Consider the following 15848-nt stretch of genomic DNA (forward strand, 5'->3'; position numbering starts at 1 on the left):
ACAAAGCACCGAGCTGATCTCCCTGTGCTATGCGGCTGTTTCCCACTAGCTATCTATTTTACATTTGGTAGTGTATATATGTCAATGCCACTCTCTCACTTCAACCCAGCTTACCCTTCCCCCTCCCCGTGTCCTCAAGTCCATGCTCTACGTTTGCATCTTTATTCCTGTCCTGCCCCTAGGTTCTTCAGAACCATTTTTGGTTTTTTCTTTTTTTAAGATTCCATACACATCTGTTAGCATACGGTCTTTTAAATTGCTCAGAATTTCCACAAAAGTTTTTAAGTCTTCTAATCCTCCAATAATTAAATCTGTTTCCTCAAGCATTTCTAGGAACAGGAACACACACACACACCCCACATCAAATCTATGCACCATTCTATCATACTCTATTGTATGTTTGTGTGTATTATAATTTTTTCCCCTGTAAATATAAACTGTTTCAGCTTCATGACTTAGTCAAATAAACGTGGGCTTCTTTGAAACCCACATGTACATTTATCAACTGGGTTTCTCTGGACAGATGATTTCACATTTCTGAGTCTTATTTTCCACATCTGTACTTCATAGCATTTTTTTAAAGCGTTAAGGCATGTGTGTGAAACCCAGTACAATTTGGAGGGGATGGCAGGTGCTTTGTGTATATGTGTGTGTGTGTGTGTGTGTGTGTGTGTGTGTGTGTAAACGGAAGTGATCCGGAACCATCTCTTCAGTTCTCCAAAGTCCTCTCCAGAAACACCTGTAGCTCCTACATCCTACACCATCCTCCTGACAAGACCGCTGCACCTCTATTTTACTAGAGCAGGTCTTGGCCAGGGATGGGGGGAAGGGAGTACACAGCAAAGCAGTGGAGACTGCTCACTTTCAGTCTTCAGCCAAATGAGACCAGACACCCAGGTGAGGAAGGCCTGCCCGTCTGCCAGCCACCCTGTTGTAATATGTTGATACTGTTTCATACACTGATACTGTTTGCCAAGCACTGGAGCAAGGCACGTGCCAAGGAGGGCCCTCCACCCCACTGCCCAGATGGCCAGATGCAGGGCAGAGTGCAGTAGGTGCTTTATAACACTAGCTGCTGTTTACTTGTCCTTATTCTAAGTGAGTTTGATGTGGCCTTGCTACTTTGCATTTGCTACCTCATTTTACCTGCTTTACTTATATTCTACTACCTGCACATTGCCTTCCTGCTTTTCCCTTGCTCCTTAGCTATGGCACCTGTATTCTTTTTAATTACTGATTGGAGGCAACATGACAGAGCAGAAAGTCAGACAGACTAACATTCTAACTGTAACTCTGGACTATGTATGTGACATTTGAGTTATTTATCATCTCTGATCCTAAATTTCTTTATCTGGAAATGAGAATAATGTTTTCTTTGCATGATTTTTATTAGGATTAAATTTGGTAATCTATGTAAAAGGCCAGAAAAGAAAGCACTCAAAAAACAGTAGCTAATAAGTACTACTATTTTCTGACACCCCTCCCCCCTTCTCTTTCTGTTTCTTCTTATTTGTCTTCACTATTCTGTAAACTCCATGAGGGCAGGGCCAATGCCTGCCCTGTTCACAGTTGTAACCACAGAGTATAGCACAGTGCTTGGCCTCAGCTACCTAAAGCCAAGTCTCTTGAGTAATGAAAGGAAGTAAGGAAGGGAGAAAGAAGAGAGAAAGAGAGGAAGAAAGACCTATCAATCAATCATCGGACTTCTGACTTAAGCCCAGTCTCGCTCCCTGCTTCTGCTTTCTGCAGCAGGTTTGATTTTGTGCCTGAATTTCACTTTTCACCTTTGACCTTGTCTTAATACTTCCAATTCCACTTTCAAGCTTCTTCTCCACAAACAAGTTGAAGGATTTATTTTTCTGCATCAAAATAAAGAATGAATTTTCAGAAACCCCTTCCCCACTATTATCACTATTTGTCTCAGATTTCTCTCAGTGGGCTTCTCTATAAAATCTAAAAGTCTCTTTTTTTGTTTAATATGTAAATATGTATACTATACAGCAAAATTATCATAGATTTTTGAAATTTTGTTTTCAAAAATTTAAAAAGTTTATGATTTTATATTTTTATTGAACAAAGTGTTTTTAAGTGCCATTTTCTCTCAAAGGCAAAAGTTTCTTCAAAATCATTTCTTATTTAAAAAATTAGCATACCTAACTTCACTTGCATTTGTATATTTTTGGTAGAATTGTTTTTTCTAAAATTAGTTTTAAAAATCCAAATTTTAAGGCTAAAATATTCAGTCACATGACACTTCAGAGAGAAAGTACTGGATAATTTTAATTTGTATTTTCATTGGGGTAAGTGGATGCATAGAGTTTGGCTATGAATTTGTACTACTGAAGGGAATGAAGAGAAACAGGCAAATTCTTATTAAGCAAACAAAAAAGATATTATCCATGTGTTTTAAGGGAAATCTGACATGTCTCATCCCATAAAATTATACAACATGGTAGATTATTCCTGTAATTTAGGTATCTTAAATTTTTGGTCATTAATCATTATTATCTGAGAATTTAGCTCTGTGGTGGAAAGTAGTTATTAAGAGGGAAATACTCTTCTGCTTAAATTCATATTCTTGCTTGGCAACCCTATTCTAAGGTATTTGTTCATTGTCTAAAATTTAAAAAAAAAACAGAGAAATAAAGCAAATGTCAGACTTTGTTACATAATAAAGTTAATTCTCACTTATTTATGTTAATATGGATAGAAACAGAGTATTCTAAAGTGGAACCCCTCGCTAACCAGAAATCCCATTATAATCACTATTGCCAACCCTGACAAGATGTGCTAATAATGAGCAGCCAAACTATTTCAGTTCCACCTGCCTGCCCTCTGCTGGATGTGCTAATGAGCAGTGAAATGGCTACAGAAAAGACAGCTGGTGTGAGTGGGAAGCTTATTCACAAGTAAGTCATCTTTTATGACTGTGAGCTACATGTAGAAATAATCATGATTACTGTCCTAATAATTATACATTTATCAGGGACATCACTCTGTAGGAAAAAAAAATTAATAAGTTAGTAACATTTGTGAACCTTGCAGCTTGTCTCCTTTATTAGGAGGGTCACCTAGATGTGGGATGAATGGCTAACACTGGGCTCAGCTCTACAAAGCCAGGTCCAGCTAGCTATGCTTTGTACAGGACTGCGATGTTGATATTCAGAGCCCGAAAAGCAAAAAAGGTGCTGTTCTAGGAAAGGTTTAGCCTTCAATTATGAAGAAGAAAAATACAAGACATGTAAAAACAAACATAAGAGAATTCAGCTGATGTTAAGTGGCAATGGAATCGCTATTGCAAATTTTGCAAGTTTTGGCTGTGCTCCCTGAAAAATCACCAGCAGCAATGCCCTTCAGGCAGCAGCTGTCACTACAGGCAATGAAGAAGCATTGGAGAGAAAAAGAGGGGGCTCCTTTGCAGACAGGCAAACAGATGATGCATAAAAATACAGACCTGGATGAAATTAGCAACAAGTAGCTATTTTTTCTTTCTGTAAAGTTCACTCAGCTACTAAGATAGATGTAAATTAAACTTTAGAGACAATGTGGCATCTCAAGTGGAACTGTGAAGCAATCATAACCCATACACTGAGGACAAGTTTGATTTAAAATCCCACTACTTTCAGGCTCTATTTTGTGACTAGGGTGCAACATATTTAACTAAATAGTTCAGGAAGCAGATTCAGCTACTTATTAAACACGTGACAGTTTCGAAATGTTCAAGATTCTCTGCCCAGCACTCGCATTACTCAGCTGTCAAAGTAAAGGGCTCAGATATATGATGTGAAAATTACATTTTAACGAGGTGTCATGTGTGTTTAAAGTTCTTATTCATCACTACATAGCCACAGCTTTTACTGGAGACACAGATGCACTTAATTAGCATATTATAAGGACAGAAGGTTCACCTTATCTGCATTGTTAAACTGTTATGTGTAGGCTTTTTGTTGTGGTTTTAGAGTCTACTATCTTCAGCATATACAAGAATGATTACATTTACATAATCTCAAATGGCTTTCAAGAAAATGTGGATTGTATTTGGGAAGCAGAAGAGCAGGCACTAGACAGTAGCTACATGTCCTTATCATTGTGGTTCATACTGACTGCTTGATGTGTTTCACTAAACCTCAACCAACAGATTTTTAGATCTGTTAGACACACTAATTTCAGAAAAATTTTGGCTCTGGGCTTCTCTGTCTATTCTTATCATCAACCTGATCCTACTTCTTCTTCCTTCAGTAGGAAATAGTGGAAAATATTTGTATATTTGACAAGGAAAGTTTGGATTATTCAGTGGACACTTTAGAAACAAAATGGAAGAGTCAAAGAAAATACCTCACATCTCCTATTTATCAATGAATAATGAACTCAGCACAAGGTGGTTTAGGAGAAAGAACTCAAGAGCGAAAGTCATTCAACACCAGTTAACTAAAGGCAAGTAAAGCAACTATTTAACTCCCTCACACCGGAAATATCAGGACATCAGGTAGAAGTTTAGAATTATGATGCTGACATGAGAATCACTCAAATAACTTGTGAAATAGCTAAGTATTGTTTGGAGGTTTTGAATGTGTATCTTACAAAAGATAGCCAATTGGAGGCAATGATGAATGTATAGTTTTATTGTATTTTATAAGACAGGAAAAAGGCTCAGTTAAAAGTACATTTGAGAAAAATTTTAGATTTGCTAGTTCCCTGCTCAGAAAAGAAAAAATTGCACTTTCATATTTACTTTATCCTCAGGTGCTAATGCTTACAGGCATTTTTGAGACTGGTGTCCAAAACCGAATCAATCACCTGTTCTGCAGACAAAATGTATTTTCAAAGGAACACACTTATTTACTTGAATACACTTTCTGTTTTCTCTAAGTTGAAAAAATTCCTGTAATTCATTAACCGAAAAATTTGAGAATATGTTCCGAAAATAAAATTCATTGAACAGTTGTTCACTTTCTTTCCCATTGTAAGTACTGACTAATTTCTCTAATTACTTCTTCTGGAAGAAAGTGCATTAGGTGTTAAAGTGCTTTGGCACTTTTTAACAGACCAAACTTCCTTTAGGTTACCAAATATCGCTACAATCTGAGTGAAGAGGAGAAGTAGGTACGGGTGGTGTGTGGGGAATAAATGGGGTGACATAATACTTCTAGATCATAGGAGTGCATGGTAAACTGTGAAGAGGACTACCCGAGAAGCATACATGTAATCTTAATAAAACAAATGTTAGGACTAATACTCCCATTCCCATAATATGCTGAATAAGAAGGTTTAATATATATATATATATATATATATATAAAATAATTCATTTATTTATTTCTTAAATTATTCAACAAATCTTGACACAGTATGATTTCACCATTGAAAAACAGAGGCAATTGTTTGGAGTGCAGATCTATGGTAATTATCTAATCATGAGAACTACAAACTAAATTTGCATCTGGAGAGTGTCTGACACATGGGGATACTGAGATCACTTCTGTCAAGTGAATGCATCCAGACACACAGCTTCAGTAGGCATACTTTCCACTACTAGTGTCATGGAAGGGAGCATGAATCTCAAGTTGGGCTGCATTTTAATAGCTGAGTAATTTTTAAATAAATTATACGAGCTGTAGTGCCTTAAGACCCTCAATCAGATAATATGGATAATAATGGTCCTTGTAGGGTTGGCATGTAGATTTTATGTTAATTTTGCTATGCCTATTACATATAACAATAATCTTCCGAGATAGGTATTATTTTTTTTCCATTTTATAGTTGAGGAAACTAAGACCAAGAGGCTCAGTAGCCTGCCTATAGTCAAATGAGCACTTTAGGCAGAATTAAAACACAAGTCCTTCAGGCTCCCAGACCCATGTCCAGAAGCAGTATGCCACCTCCATGGATGCTTCACCTGAGGATTTTTATACACCTGAGAGAACATATTTGTCTCAACTTCCAACACCCAGATCTTTTAATTTACAGAATAGTAATATTCTGTAGAAGTAAAACACAGATACCTCTTTACATAAAAACTTCAAAAGTGTGACTTTTTTTTTTTTTGCGGTACGCGGGCCTCTCACTGTTGTGGCCTCTCCCGTTGCGGAGCACAGGCTCCGGACGCGCAGGCTCAGCCGCCATGGCTCACGGGCCCAGCTGCTCTGCGGCATGTGGGATCCTCCCGGACCGGGGCACGAACCCGTGTCCCCTGCATCGGCAGGCGGACTCTCAACCACGGCGCCACCAGGGAAGCCCCAAAAGTGTGACTTTTCGATGATTAGAGCTCAGTTGAAATCAGAGCAAAAATACTCAGCTTGCTTCCAACAGATGGCAACAGAAAATATACTACAGATCTATGGACTTAGAATTAGTCAGAATTAATCTTTTGGGCCCTAACATATTTATAGTAAGTTGGTTTCCCTACATAGACACATAAGAAGATCCGTAATAAGAATTCATTAAAGGAAATTTCTTTGAAAAATGTCAATGTAATTTATACTAAAGAAAAACACTCAGTTGAAACTTTGTGTAGAATAAGGTGAACAGCCTCCATTAATGCTAACTGAAATTCTCATATTCATGCATAAAATGTACACTTATTATTATTCTACACTTATTCTTTCTACTTCTAAACTGCTAAGTCCACACCAAAGTACTAGCTTTTTAATTTGAGCATTCATGCATGAAAATTGATAATTTTTCTTGTGATTATATATACAAATTTAATACAGCTGAAATCTCACTCTTTGCACAACATAAGAGAGCTTCACTGTCATTTAAAAAGAGTGAAATCTGAATCTCCTGGCTTAAGTTAGGAATTTGTTTCAAAAGCTGAACTTTATCATTTCTCAGTGTTTGTCACTTTAAAAACATGCTTTTAACAAATAGGAGCACTAGTACAAGTGGGCAAGATGGCTGATAATTTAACTCCCATAATCAAACAAACAAACAAAATTAAATGAGTGGTATAATTTTCCTATGTCCACAATTGCAATGACATCATATATATGGATACACACATAATTTTATTAATGTACGTTAGAAATATTTTTTGGCAAGTCTCTAAATACATGAGGCTATAGTATCTTTTTCTTTAAGTATAATTTATAAAAACTAAGCTAAGAATTTGCTTCACTCCATCAAATCAAAACCTGGAATGTTAATTAATTTTAACCTATCTATTATTCTAAACAAAAATAGTGCATGATCTTTCCAATAAATAAAATTAATATACCTTACTGCCCCTTATTCACAAACATTAAAAGATGCTGAGTTATTATATATTATTTCTTTGGAGGCAATTAGAAATTACTCCAGTTACAATTAAAAGTCAAAAAGGGCTAAGAACCACTCGTCAAGAGTTTTCACTGCCAAAATATGAATTTTGGTTTAAGAACATCACAGATCTGAAAGAACTGTCTTCCCAGCATATTCCAGATGATTTGCTTAGGTTTTTAATTGAAGGGTGTGTTGGATTGAGAAACCTTACCTGTACAGAGGTTAGCCAGGTCTACGAGATTTTTGAGAACTTAGTAAGGAGAAGTTGCTTTTGCTGCTGTTGCATATTAGGCTTCTCCTTCCACACAAAGCAATTCAATATAATATCAGCATTGCTGGCCATGGAAAGAATTGCTGTCACTCTTACAGGGATTAGAGAAAATGTCACCCAATTTGACATTCTGTCACAGTGAGAAGTGGAAAGGCATTCATTTATTCATTCATTCATTCATTCAACAAAGAATTATTGAGCCTTTATTTTCTATATGCCATATATGACACTAGCGTCTAAGAAGGCAGAAATAATGGTCAGATGAAAAATAATAAAAAGATGGGTAGGTAGGGCAAGATTACTGGCTCTATGGAACTTAGAATCTAATTGTATAAGAAGATATGTATATAGTGAAGTAAGTTAGTAAACAGAATGACATGCTAGTAAAAGCAAGGTAAAAGCAATGCAGAAAATAAGAAATATTAACATGTAAGCACTAGAAGAAAAAAATTAAACTATGAATTGCTACGTTACTATCAAAATTCAGACACCTATATCTTACTTTTCCATTATACTTTATCAGGAGGAACAACATTACTGCTAGTTAAAATAATTTAACTTCTAGACTAAGATAATTCTGCTCACTTGTGCAAATAGAAATGTAAAAGACAAAGCAATTTATGACTGTCTTTAAACAATATTAAGAGTAAACAGTATGTCCTAGAGAGGAAAAATACAATTTTAAAGAATGGGAATTAAAGCTTGTCTCATTTTTTTCAAAGCTGAGTTTTGCACTGCTGTTTCTTATAAAATTGAGATCTATTTTTTTGTCTGTATCAGTTATGTACATTTTTCTGTATGTATTAATTAGATACACTCAGACATATGTACAGTCAAACCGAAAACATTCCCAGTAGGGGTGGTCATATATGATGCTCTTGGTGAGTTGAATATATTGGTGCAGGCCTCCTGAAGAATTATATCAAGCCAACCCTTTGACATTTTCCAATTGGAGAGCACTTCGCAGGGCATGTCACAATTAATTAGATAGGATGGCATTCTATTTTTGCAAAGGTTTTGTGTACTTCACTACACAAAGAACTAACTAGCTGTTAATGAAAATGCCCTTCAGATAAGGGCTGAAGGTTGGAGACTAGCTGCACAGAGGAGGAAGAGTCAGTTTCTTATGCCTATACTTTTTTAAAGTTGAAAGTGATTAACAGCAACAATTTTTTAGCTGAAAAGACAATGAATAACTTTCAATACACAGGCCAGAAGAAAGACCACAAAAGGATGTCTAATCAAAATATACAATCAACTTACTAAGAGCAAGTTGTAAATATTTCCCCTTAAAGTACCATCAAAAGTCAAACTTACCTGATCTACTATCCAGAGGTCCAAAATCCAAAGAATATTTCACGACGTGATAGTTATTCCATACATAAAGAAGGTTGTCCCTGGGATTGTAATCCACAGCTGCTATGTACTGGTATGAATTGGGAAAGGGTACATCCACCAAACTATCCTTACTTTGGTCGGTGTTGTAAATGTAGTCAATCTTATTCCCTGTGGCCTCATTGTCATCATCCTCATATACAGATTTGACCACATACAGAATCCCACATATCATAAATGCGTTGGAAGCTGACCTTTTATCATATGCAGTATCCCATGTCCCTTCAATCCGTAGGGTGTAAGGGTTCAACTGACTAATGACAATTTTACCATTGTTTTGTTCTGTTGCATAGATTACCCATAGCCCATTCTCATCCACTGCCAGGTCTATGTCAGATTTGCCTCCCCAACGGTAAGGGGAGGTATCATGGTAATTGGCATTTGCTATGATAGCCTCTCCACTCTTTATCCTAGTCCGCAAATCAAACTTTACTATGTTCCTGGTGCGCTCTTTATTGAAGAACAAAGCTCCGTCATACACTACAAATCCTGTGCCATCCACCCTGTGAGGGAGCTTGTAGGTTGTAGTTGGCCTTCCAGCAATGAAGTCATCCTTGGATGAGTACTCAGTCAGGGTATCAGTTCTGTAGGGGGTCCAGGGCATATAATAAATCTTGTCAGAAGCCTGCAGAGGGTCTTTGCACCATGCCCCAGATTGGTGGTCGGACTCAAACAAATGTTCACTCTGGTATACTCCTTTTAGTAGTCCAGGACAAAGAAAAACTGTTGGAAGGGAAAGAGTCAAAATAATAAATGTATTAATTTTAATATTTTGTCATATATTCTTATTTTTCACCAAATGGAATTCAGCGCTAACAAGAAATACCCACCACCACTTAATTATTTTGCTGTATTCTTCTGAGAACATAAAGTAGTCTTCCACATTAATTTTGACATTTGTTCATAATCATTTTGATTTCATTTGCTGAAAAAATTTGGCCTTTTAAAGAGTGGCTGTGCTTTCCTTTGCTTTTTACCTTTGCAAGTGTGTTACAATAATTTTGGATACGCTATATATATAAATGTGACTTATGTCTATGTATTCTATAGACATATAACAAATATAAATTTTTATATGTGATGGTTTTATATATCTTATTTGGAATTTTTAAGGATATTGTTTTCATTCTGATGCTATTAACTATTCTATATTTATTAAGAAGCATATGAAAATACAATAGTAATTAAAATATAATAATAAGGGAACAGAAAAGCCCTGTAATACAGGCCACTGAGCCTTCTAGGAAAAAAGCTCTTAAAGCTGCTATAGCACACACAGAGCATGCAACCCACACAATTAAAAATGAGTGATGGATGGATACTGGAAGGAAAAAGAGAAAGGAAGAAAAAGAAAGGAAAGAAGGAATAAGGAAAGAAGAAAAGGTGAAAGGTTACAGAGAAGATCCCAAGATCTAGATTTTAATCAGTTAAAAATGTCCTGTTAACAGTAGTATTGGAACTTAAAAACATGTACCTTTTACTGTTACATGAGAAGAACATTAAAAAACAAGATTACTTGCTACAATATTTTGCTGCTCATACTTCAGACTGAAAATGGGCAGGAATTATCTGATTCAGTTGATTTTTAGTATGATTCAGTAGCACATCATATGAGTGGTGGTAAAAAAAAAAAAACAAAAAAACTTGGCTTATTCATCTGTAATGAAGGGGCTAAAAAGCAATGTTTCCCAAAGGGAGGTCCTTGAAGCATGTGTTTTAAGTGGTTTAGCCACATATTACACAGAAAGAAAACAGGGATCCCTAGCCATCTGTGTTTAAGAACTATCATATTAAACATAATATCAGGATTCTAATAGCTGAGGTACATTAGTGAATCTCCAAGATGGAAGTGGGGAGGGTGAGCAAATTTCACAAACTAATTTGATCATGGAACCCTTTCGACAGAGCCTGATGGGGTGTAATGTTCTGCTGAACCTGCTATGGGAAACAGTGCTCCAATATTTTTGCAGAGCAAACACACTGAAAAATAATCATGCAGTCCACTGTTATGTTTGAAATGATTAGAAGTGTATTGGGAGGAGAAATTAGGAAATCACAAGAAATTTGGATGTTGACCCATATTTTAATGATTAAAGTATTATTCTCTTGGTATTAGTGATTAACTCTTTAACAACAACTATAAACCTACATCCAATGGAAAACAATCTAAGATGAAACTCAGCTAGGGTTTACAGATTATTAAAAAGGAAAGTACATTATTAAAATGCTCAACGTTTTAGTTTCAGAAAAATGAAAAGTTTAGGGGAAAAGTTAACTATCAAAATCTTCCATAGCAAGGACAGAGGGCCATCATCAAATTATACTCCATAATAAAATTGATTATTAGAAGAATTTCTCAGGATTCTAATATGATGCCTATAATTATAAAGGATGGGGAGGTATTATTGTCAAAATTGTATATAAACTTTATGCTAGTTAATAATCAGCCCTTGGTTACTAAAGCAACTTATTTTAAGGTATTTTAGAAAACCATCTCCCCTTTTCCCCTAATAGTTAAAAATTAAAGGAACAGGGGAACCACACCAGAGCTATGGAAAATTATCTAGTATAGAAATAAAAACAAATCTAAAGCAGTTACTATCCAAAACCATCTACCGTTTTTCTAACTGCTTGAATAAAGAGGAATAGAATGCACGGTTGAAAATTTTACACTATTAAACTGTTTTAGGATTAAAAAAAGTCAAACCAGCACTGGTCAGTACCACAGACTAAAGTGAAGTTGAGCAGCAGAAGTAGTAAATAAATTTTCATAAAATAGATAAGAATTAATAACAAAATTATTTTAACTAGATGTTAAACTGTTAAATAACTTAGCCTATAAATAGTATATAATTTATGAAAGGTATTTAATTACCTTTTTGTTCCACTTCTATTGGAGAGAGAGAAGTAAAGAGAGAAAGGAGAAAAGAGAATAGATTAATGGTACGATATTGGCCAAGCACTTTTTATTCACCTCTTCCAAACTGAAAGTAAATAATTTATTTCACTCATACTTGCTTTATTGAACATTATGTTTTTTAAAAAAACCCATTCCTCTATAAAATTATTTTTTAAGAAACAATCACAATATAAGCTTTAAAATACAGTACAAACTTGGAAAACATAAGGCAAAAGTTAATCAAGCTAAGACTAAATAAACATACCATTCCAAATTACAGACATAGGGAATACAAGATTCATAACAATAACACAAATATTTTCCATTTGAAAGACAGGTTGGTAACTATACATAGAAAGCTTTCAGATAGCTGGGATAGTCTCATTTATTAAATAGTATAGTTTATATCACTATTTAACATAATAGTCTTGCTTTTTACCCATCTCAAGAATTGATCTCTTCAGAAGAAACTACTCTGTAATTCATTTCCTAAGGCCTAGTATTTTCTATAACTTGTCAGTATTACGAGAAATGTACTTCATGGGGTGACACATTAATAGGGAATGCTCTCATTCTGAATAAACATATTTAGAATCCTTATTGAAGAAAGTTCTATTCCTCCCACTCAACAATATTTTATATTATTGTGGAAAAATACCATCTTTCAGAAAAATCTGTATCCGAAGGTTGATATAAATAATGAGCCACCTGCCCTGGGCTTTTCTGAAATTCTTAAGTGAGTCTTTCAACAAACTCTTAAAAGAATAAATTGGTATCCTCGAACACGTTATGGTTATGTATCTTTCAAATTAGATTCCATTATTATTTTAAGATATTGACTAATACAAGTCAGGGAAAATTCACGGAAATTATAACATATTCATGAAACTCATCAAGCAGCATCTTCTTTATCTTATAAACATTTGTCTCATTGGAGACAATTTGCCTAGATCACAACAAGAAAAAAAAAAGAATCAATGGGAAAAAAGAAAGAAAGTCAGGAAAGAATGGGTTTGTAATACAAACTTTGAAAAAAAATCACAGATTGCAAGTGATACAAATCTAAGATAATTTCAGTGGAAGGGATAAATTGAGCTACTATGCGCAATAAATAAAACTACAGGAAAATTTTAAAACAAGGGAGAAATACCGTTTTGGATAGTTACTTTTGGGTGAGATTTTTGTGCATTGACCAAAGCTCATGTCTTCAATTGTTGGCAAAATCACACTCATTTCTCTCCACTGACTTTTTTTGAAAGCTCAGTATCACACGTGTTAGAAGACAAAAATGGTATATATGAAAAGTTATGCTTAGGAAGTTGTAAATGGGGTTCTCTTTTTAAGATTCCTTATCTCATTAATTTACAAATCTTATTTTTAGCAATATTTCTAGGACTCTTAAAAACTCTATGATATTCATAATGTTAAATTTTATCATCATCCTCAATTATGGATCTTTATCAAGTAACTGTAGTGTTCACTGGACTGTATGCCTCATTATAGGTCAGTTAAAAGCTTTACCCAAGAGATGCACTTCATGCTATGGCTAGATTACTAAAAAACCTGAGTTCAGACTGATAACTAGAAGAAGCATAACTAAGCACCTTAAAAATTATTTAATCAGAGGAGTTTCAAGATGGTGGAAGAGGAAGACGTGGAGATCACCTTTCTCCCACAAATACATCAGAAATACATTTACATGTGGAACAACTCCTACAGAACACCTACTGAACGCTGGCAGAAGACCTCAGACCTCCCAAAAGACAAGAAACTCCCCACGTACCTGGATAGGGCAAAAGAAAAAAGAAAAAAACAGAGACAAAATAGGGATGGGACGTGCACCAGTGGGAGGGAGCTGTGAAGAAGGAAAGGTTTCCACACACTAGCGTGGCGGGTGGGAAGCTTCAGAGCCATGGAGGAGAGCGCAGCAACAGGGGTGCGGAGGGCAAAGTGGAGAGATTCCCGCATAGAGGATCAGTGCTGACCAGCACTCACCAGCCCGAGAGGCTCGTCTGCTCACCTGCTGGGGCGGGCAGGAGCTGGGAGCTCAGGCTCCGGTTTCGGAGGTCAGATCCCAGGGAGAGGACTGGGGTTGGCTGCATGAAAACAGCCTGAGGGAGTGTGTCCAGGAAAAGGTCTGGACATGCCGAAGAGGCAAGAGACTTTTTCTTGACTCTTTGTTCCCTGGTGCGCAAAGAGAGGAGATTAAGAGCTCCGCCTAAAGGAGCTCTAGAGACAGGCGCAAGCCGTGGCTATAGCGTGGACCCCAGAGACAGGCATGAGATCCTAAGGCTGCTGCTGCAGCCACCAAGAAGCCTGTGTGCAAGCAGAGTTCACTATCCACACCTCCCTGCTCAGGAGCCTGTGCAGCCCACCACCGCCAGGGTCCAGGGATCCAAGGACAACTTCCCTGGGAGAACGCATAGTGCGCATCAGGCTGGAGCAACATCACGCCAGCCTCTGCCACCGCAGGCTCGCCCCGCATATGTACCCCTCCCTCCCCCTGGCCTGAGTGAGCCAGAGCCCCCGAATCAGCTGCTCCTTTAACCCCGTCCTGTCTGAGGGAAAAACAGACACCCTCGGGCGACCTACACATAGAGGTGGGGCCAAATCCAAAGCTGAATCCCTGGAGCTGTGTGAACAAAGAAGAGAAAGGGAAATCTCTCCCATCAGCTTCAGGAGCAGCAGATTAAATCTCCACAATAAACTTGATGTACCCTGCATCTGTGGAATAATGAGTAGACAATGAATCATCCAAAATTGAGGAGGTGAACTTTGGGAGCAACGATATATATACTTTTTTCCCTTTTTCTCTTTTTGTGAGTGTGTATGTGTATGCTTCCCTGTGTGATTCTGCCTGTATAGCTTTGCTTTTACCATTTGTCCTAGGGCTCTGTATGTACATTTTTTGTTGTTGTTGTTCTGTTTTTTCTTTTTTTTAAGTGTACTTTTTAGCACTTCTTATCATTGGTGGATTTGTTTTTTGGTTTGGTTGCTCTCTTCTTTCCTTCTTTCTTTTTTTTTAATTACTTTTTAAAAATAATTATTCTTTATTTTTTATTTTAATAACTTTATTTTATTTCATTTTATTTTATCTTTTTCTTTCTTTCTTTCCGTTTTGCTCCCTTTTATTCTGAGCCGAGTGGACAACAGGCTGATGGTGCTCCATCTAGGTATCAGGGCTGTGCCGCTGAGGTGGGAGACCCAAGTTCAGGACATTGGTCCATCAGAGTCCTCCCAGCTCCACGTAATATCAAATGGTGAAAATCTCCCAGAGATCTCCAGCTCAAAGTCAAGACCCAGCTCCACTCAATGACCAGCAAGCTACAGTGCTGGACACCCTATGCCAAACAACTAGCAAGACAGGAACACAACCCCACCCATTACCAGAGAGGCTGCCGAAAATCATAATAAGGTCACAGACACCCCAAAACACATCACCAGACGTGGAACTGCCCAACAGAAAGACAAGATCAGTCTCATCCACCAGAACACAGGCACCAGTCCCCTCCACCAGGAAGCCTACATAAGCCACTGAACCAAAATTAGCCACTGGGGGCAGACACCAAAAAAAAACAGGAACTACGAACCTGCAGCCTGTGAAAAGGAGACCCCAAACACAGTAAATTAAGCAAAATGAGAAGACAGAGAAACACACAGCAGATGAAGGAGCAAGGTAAAAACCCACCAGACCTAACAAATGAAGAGGAAATAGGCAGTCTACCTGAAAAAGAATTCAGAATAATGATAGTAAAGATGATCCAAAATCTTGGAAATAGAATGGAGAAAATGCAAGAAAAGTTTAACAAGGACCTAGAAGAACTAAAGAGCAAACAAACAATGATGAACAACACAATAAATGAAGTTTTAAAAGTTCTCTAGACGGAATCAATAGCAGAATAACGGAGGCAGAAGAACGGATAAGTGACCTGGAAGATACAATAGTGAAAATAATGACTGCAGAGCAGAATAAAGAAAAAAGAATGAAAAGAATTGAGGACAGTCTCAGAGACCTCTGGGACA

At 36.8% G+C, this 15848-nt stretch overlaps 1 protein-coding gene across 1 annotated transcript in view; it reads right to left on the reverse strand.

Moving 5' to 3' along the window:
- The window catches only part of LOC129392264 (adhesion G protein-coupled receptor L3-like), a 337154-nt gene that overhangs the window by 158569 nt on the left and 162737 nt on the right, over nt 1–15848 (reverse strand). The window contains exon 5 of the mRNA XM_055086331.1: nt 8849–9649. Within this exon, the coding sequence (XP_054942306.1) occupies nt 8849–9649 (801 nt within the window). The remainder of the gene's footprint in view (nt 1–8848; nt 9650–15848) is intronic.

The sequence above is a fragment of the Physeter macrocephalus genome, chromosome 7 (assembly GCF_002837175.3).
Source record: "Physeter macrocephalus isolate SW-GA chromosome 7, ASM283717v5, whole genome shotgun sequence".
Taxonomy (NCBI): domain Eukaryota; kingdom Metazoa; phylum Chordata; class Mammalia; order Artiodactyla; family Physeteridae; genus Physeter; species Physeter macrocephalus.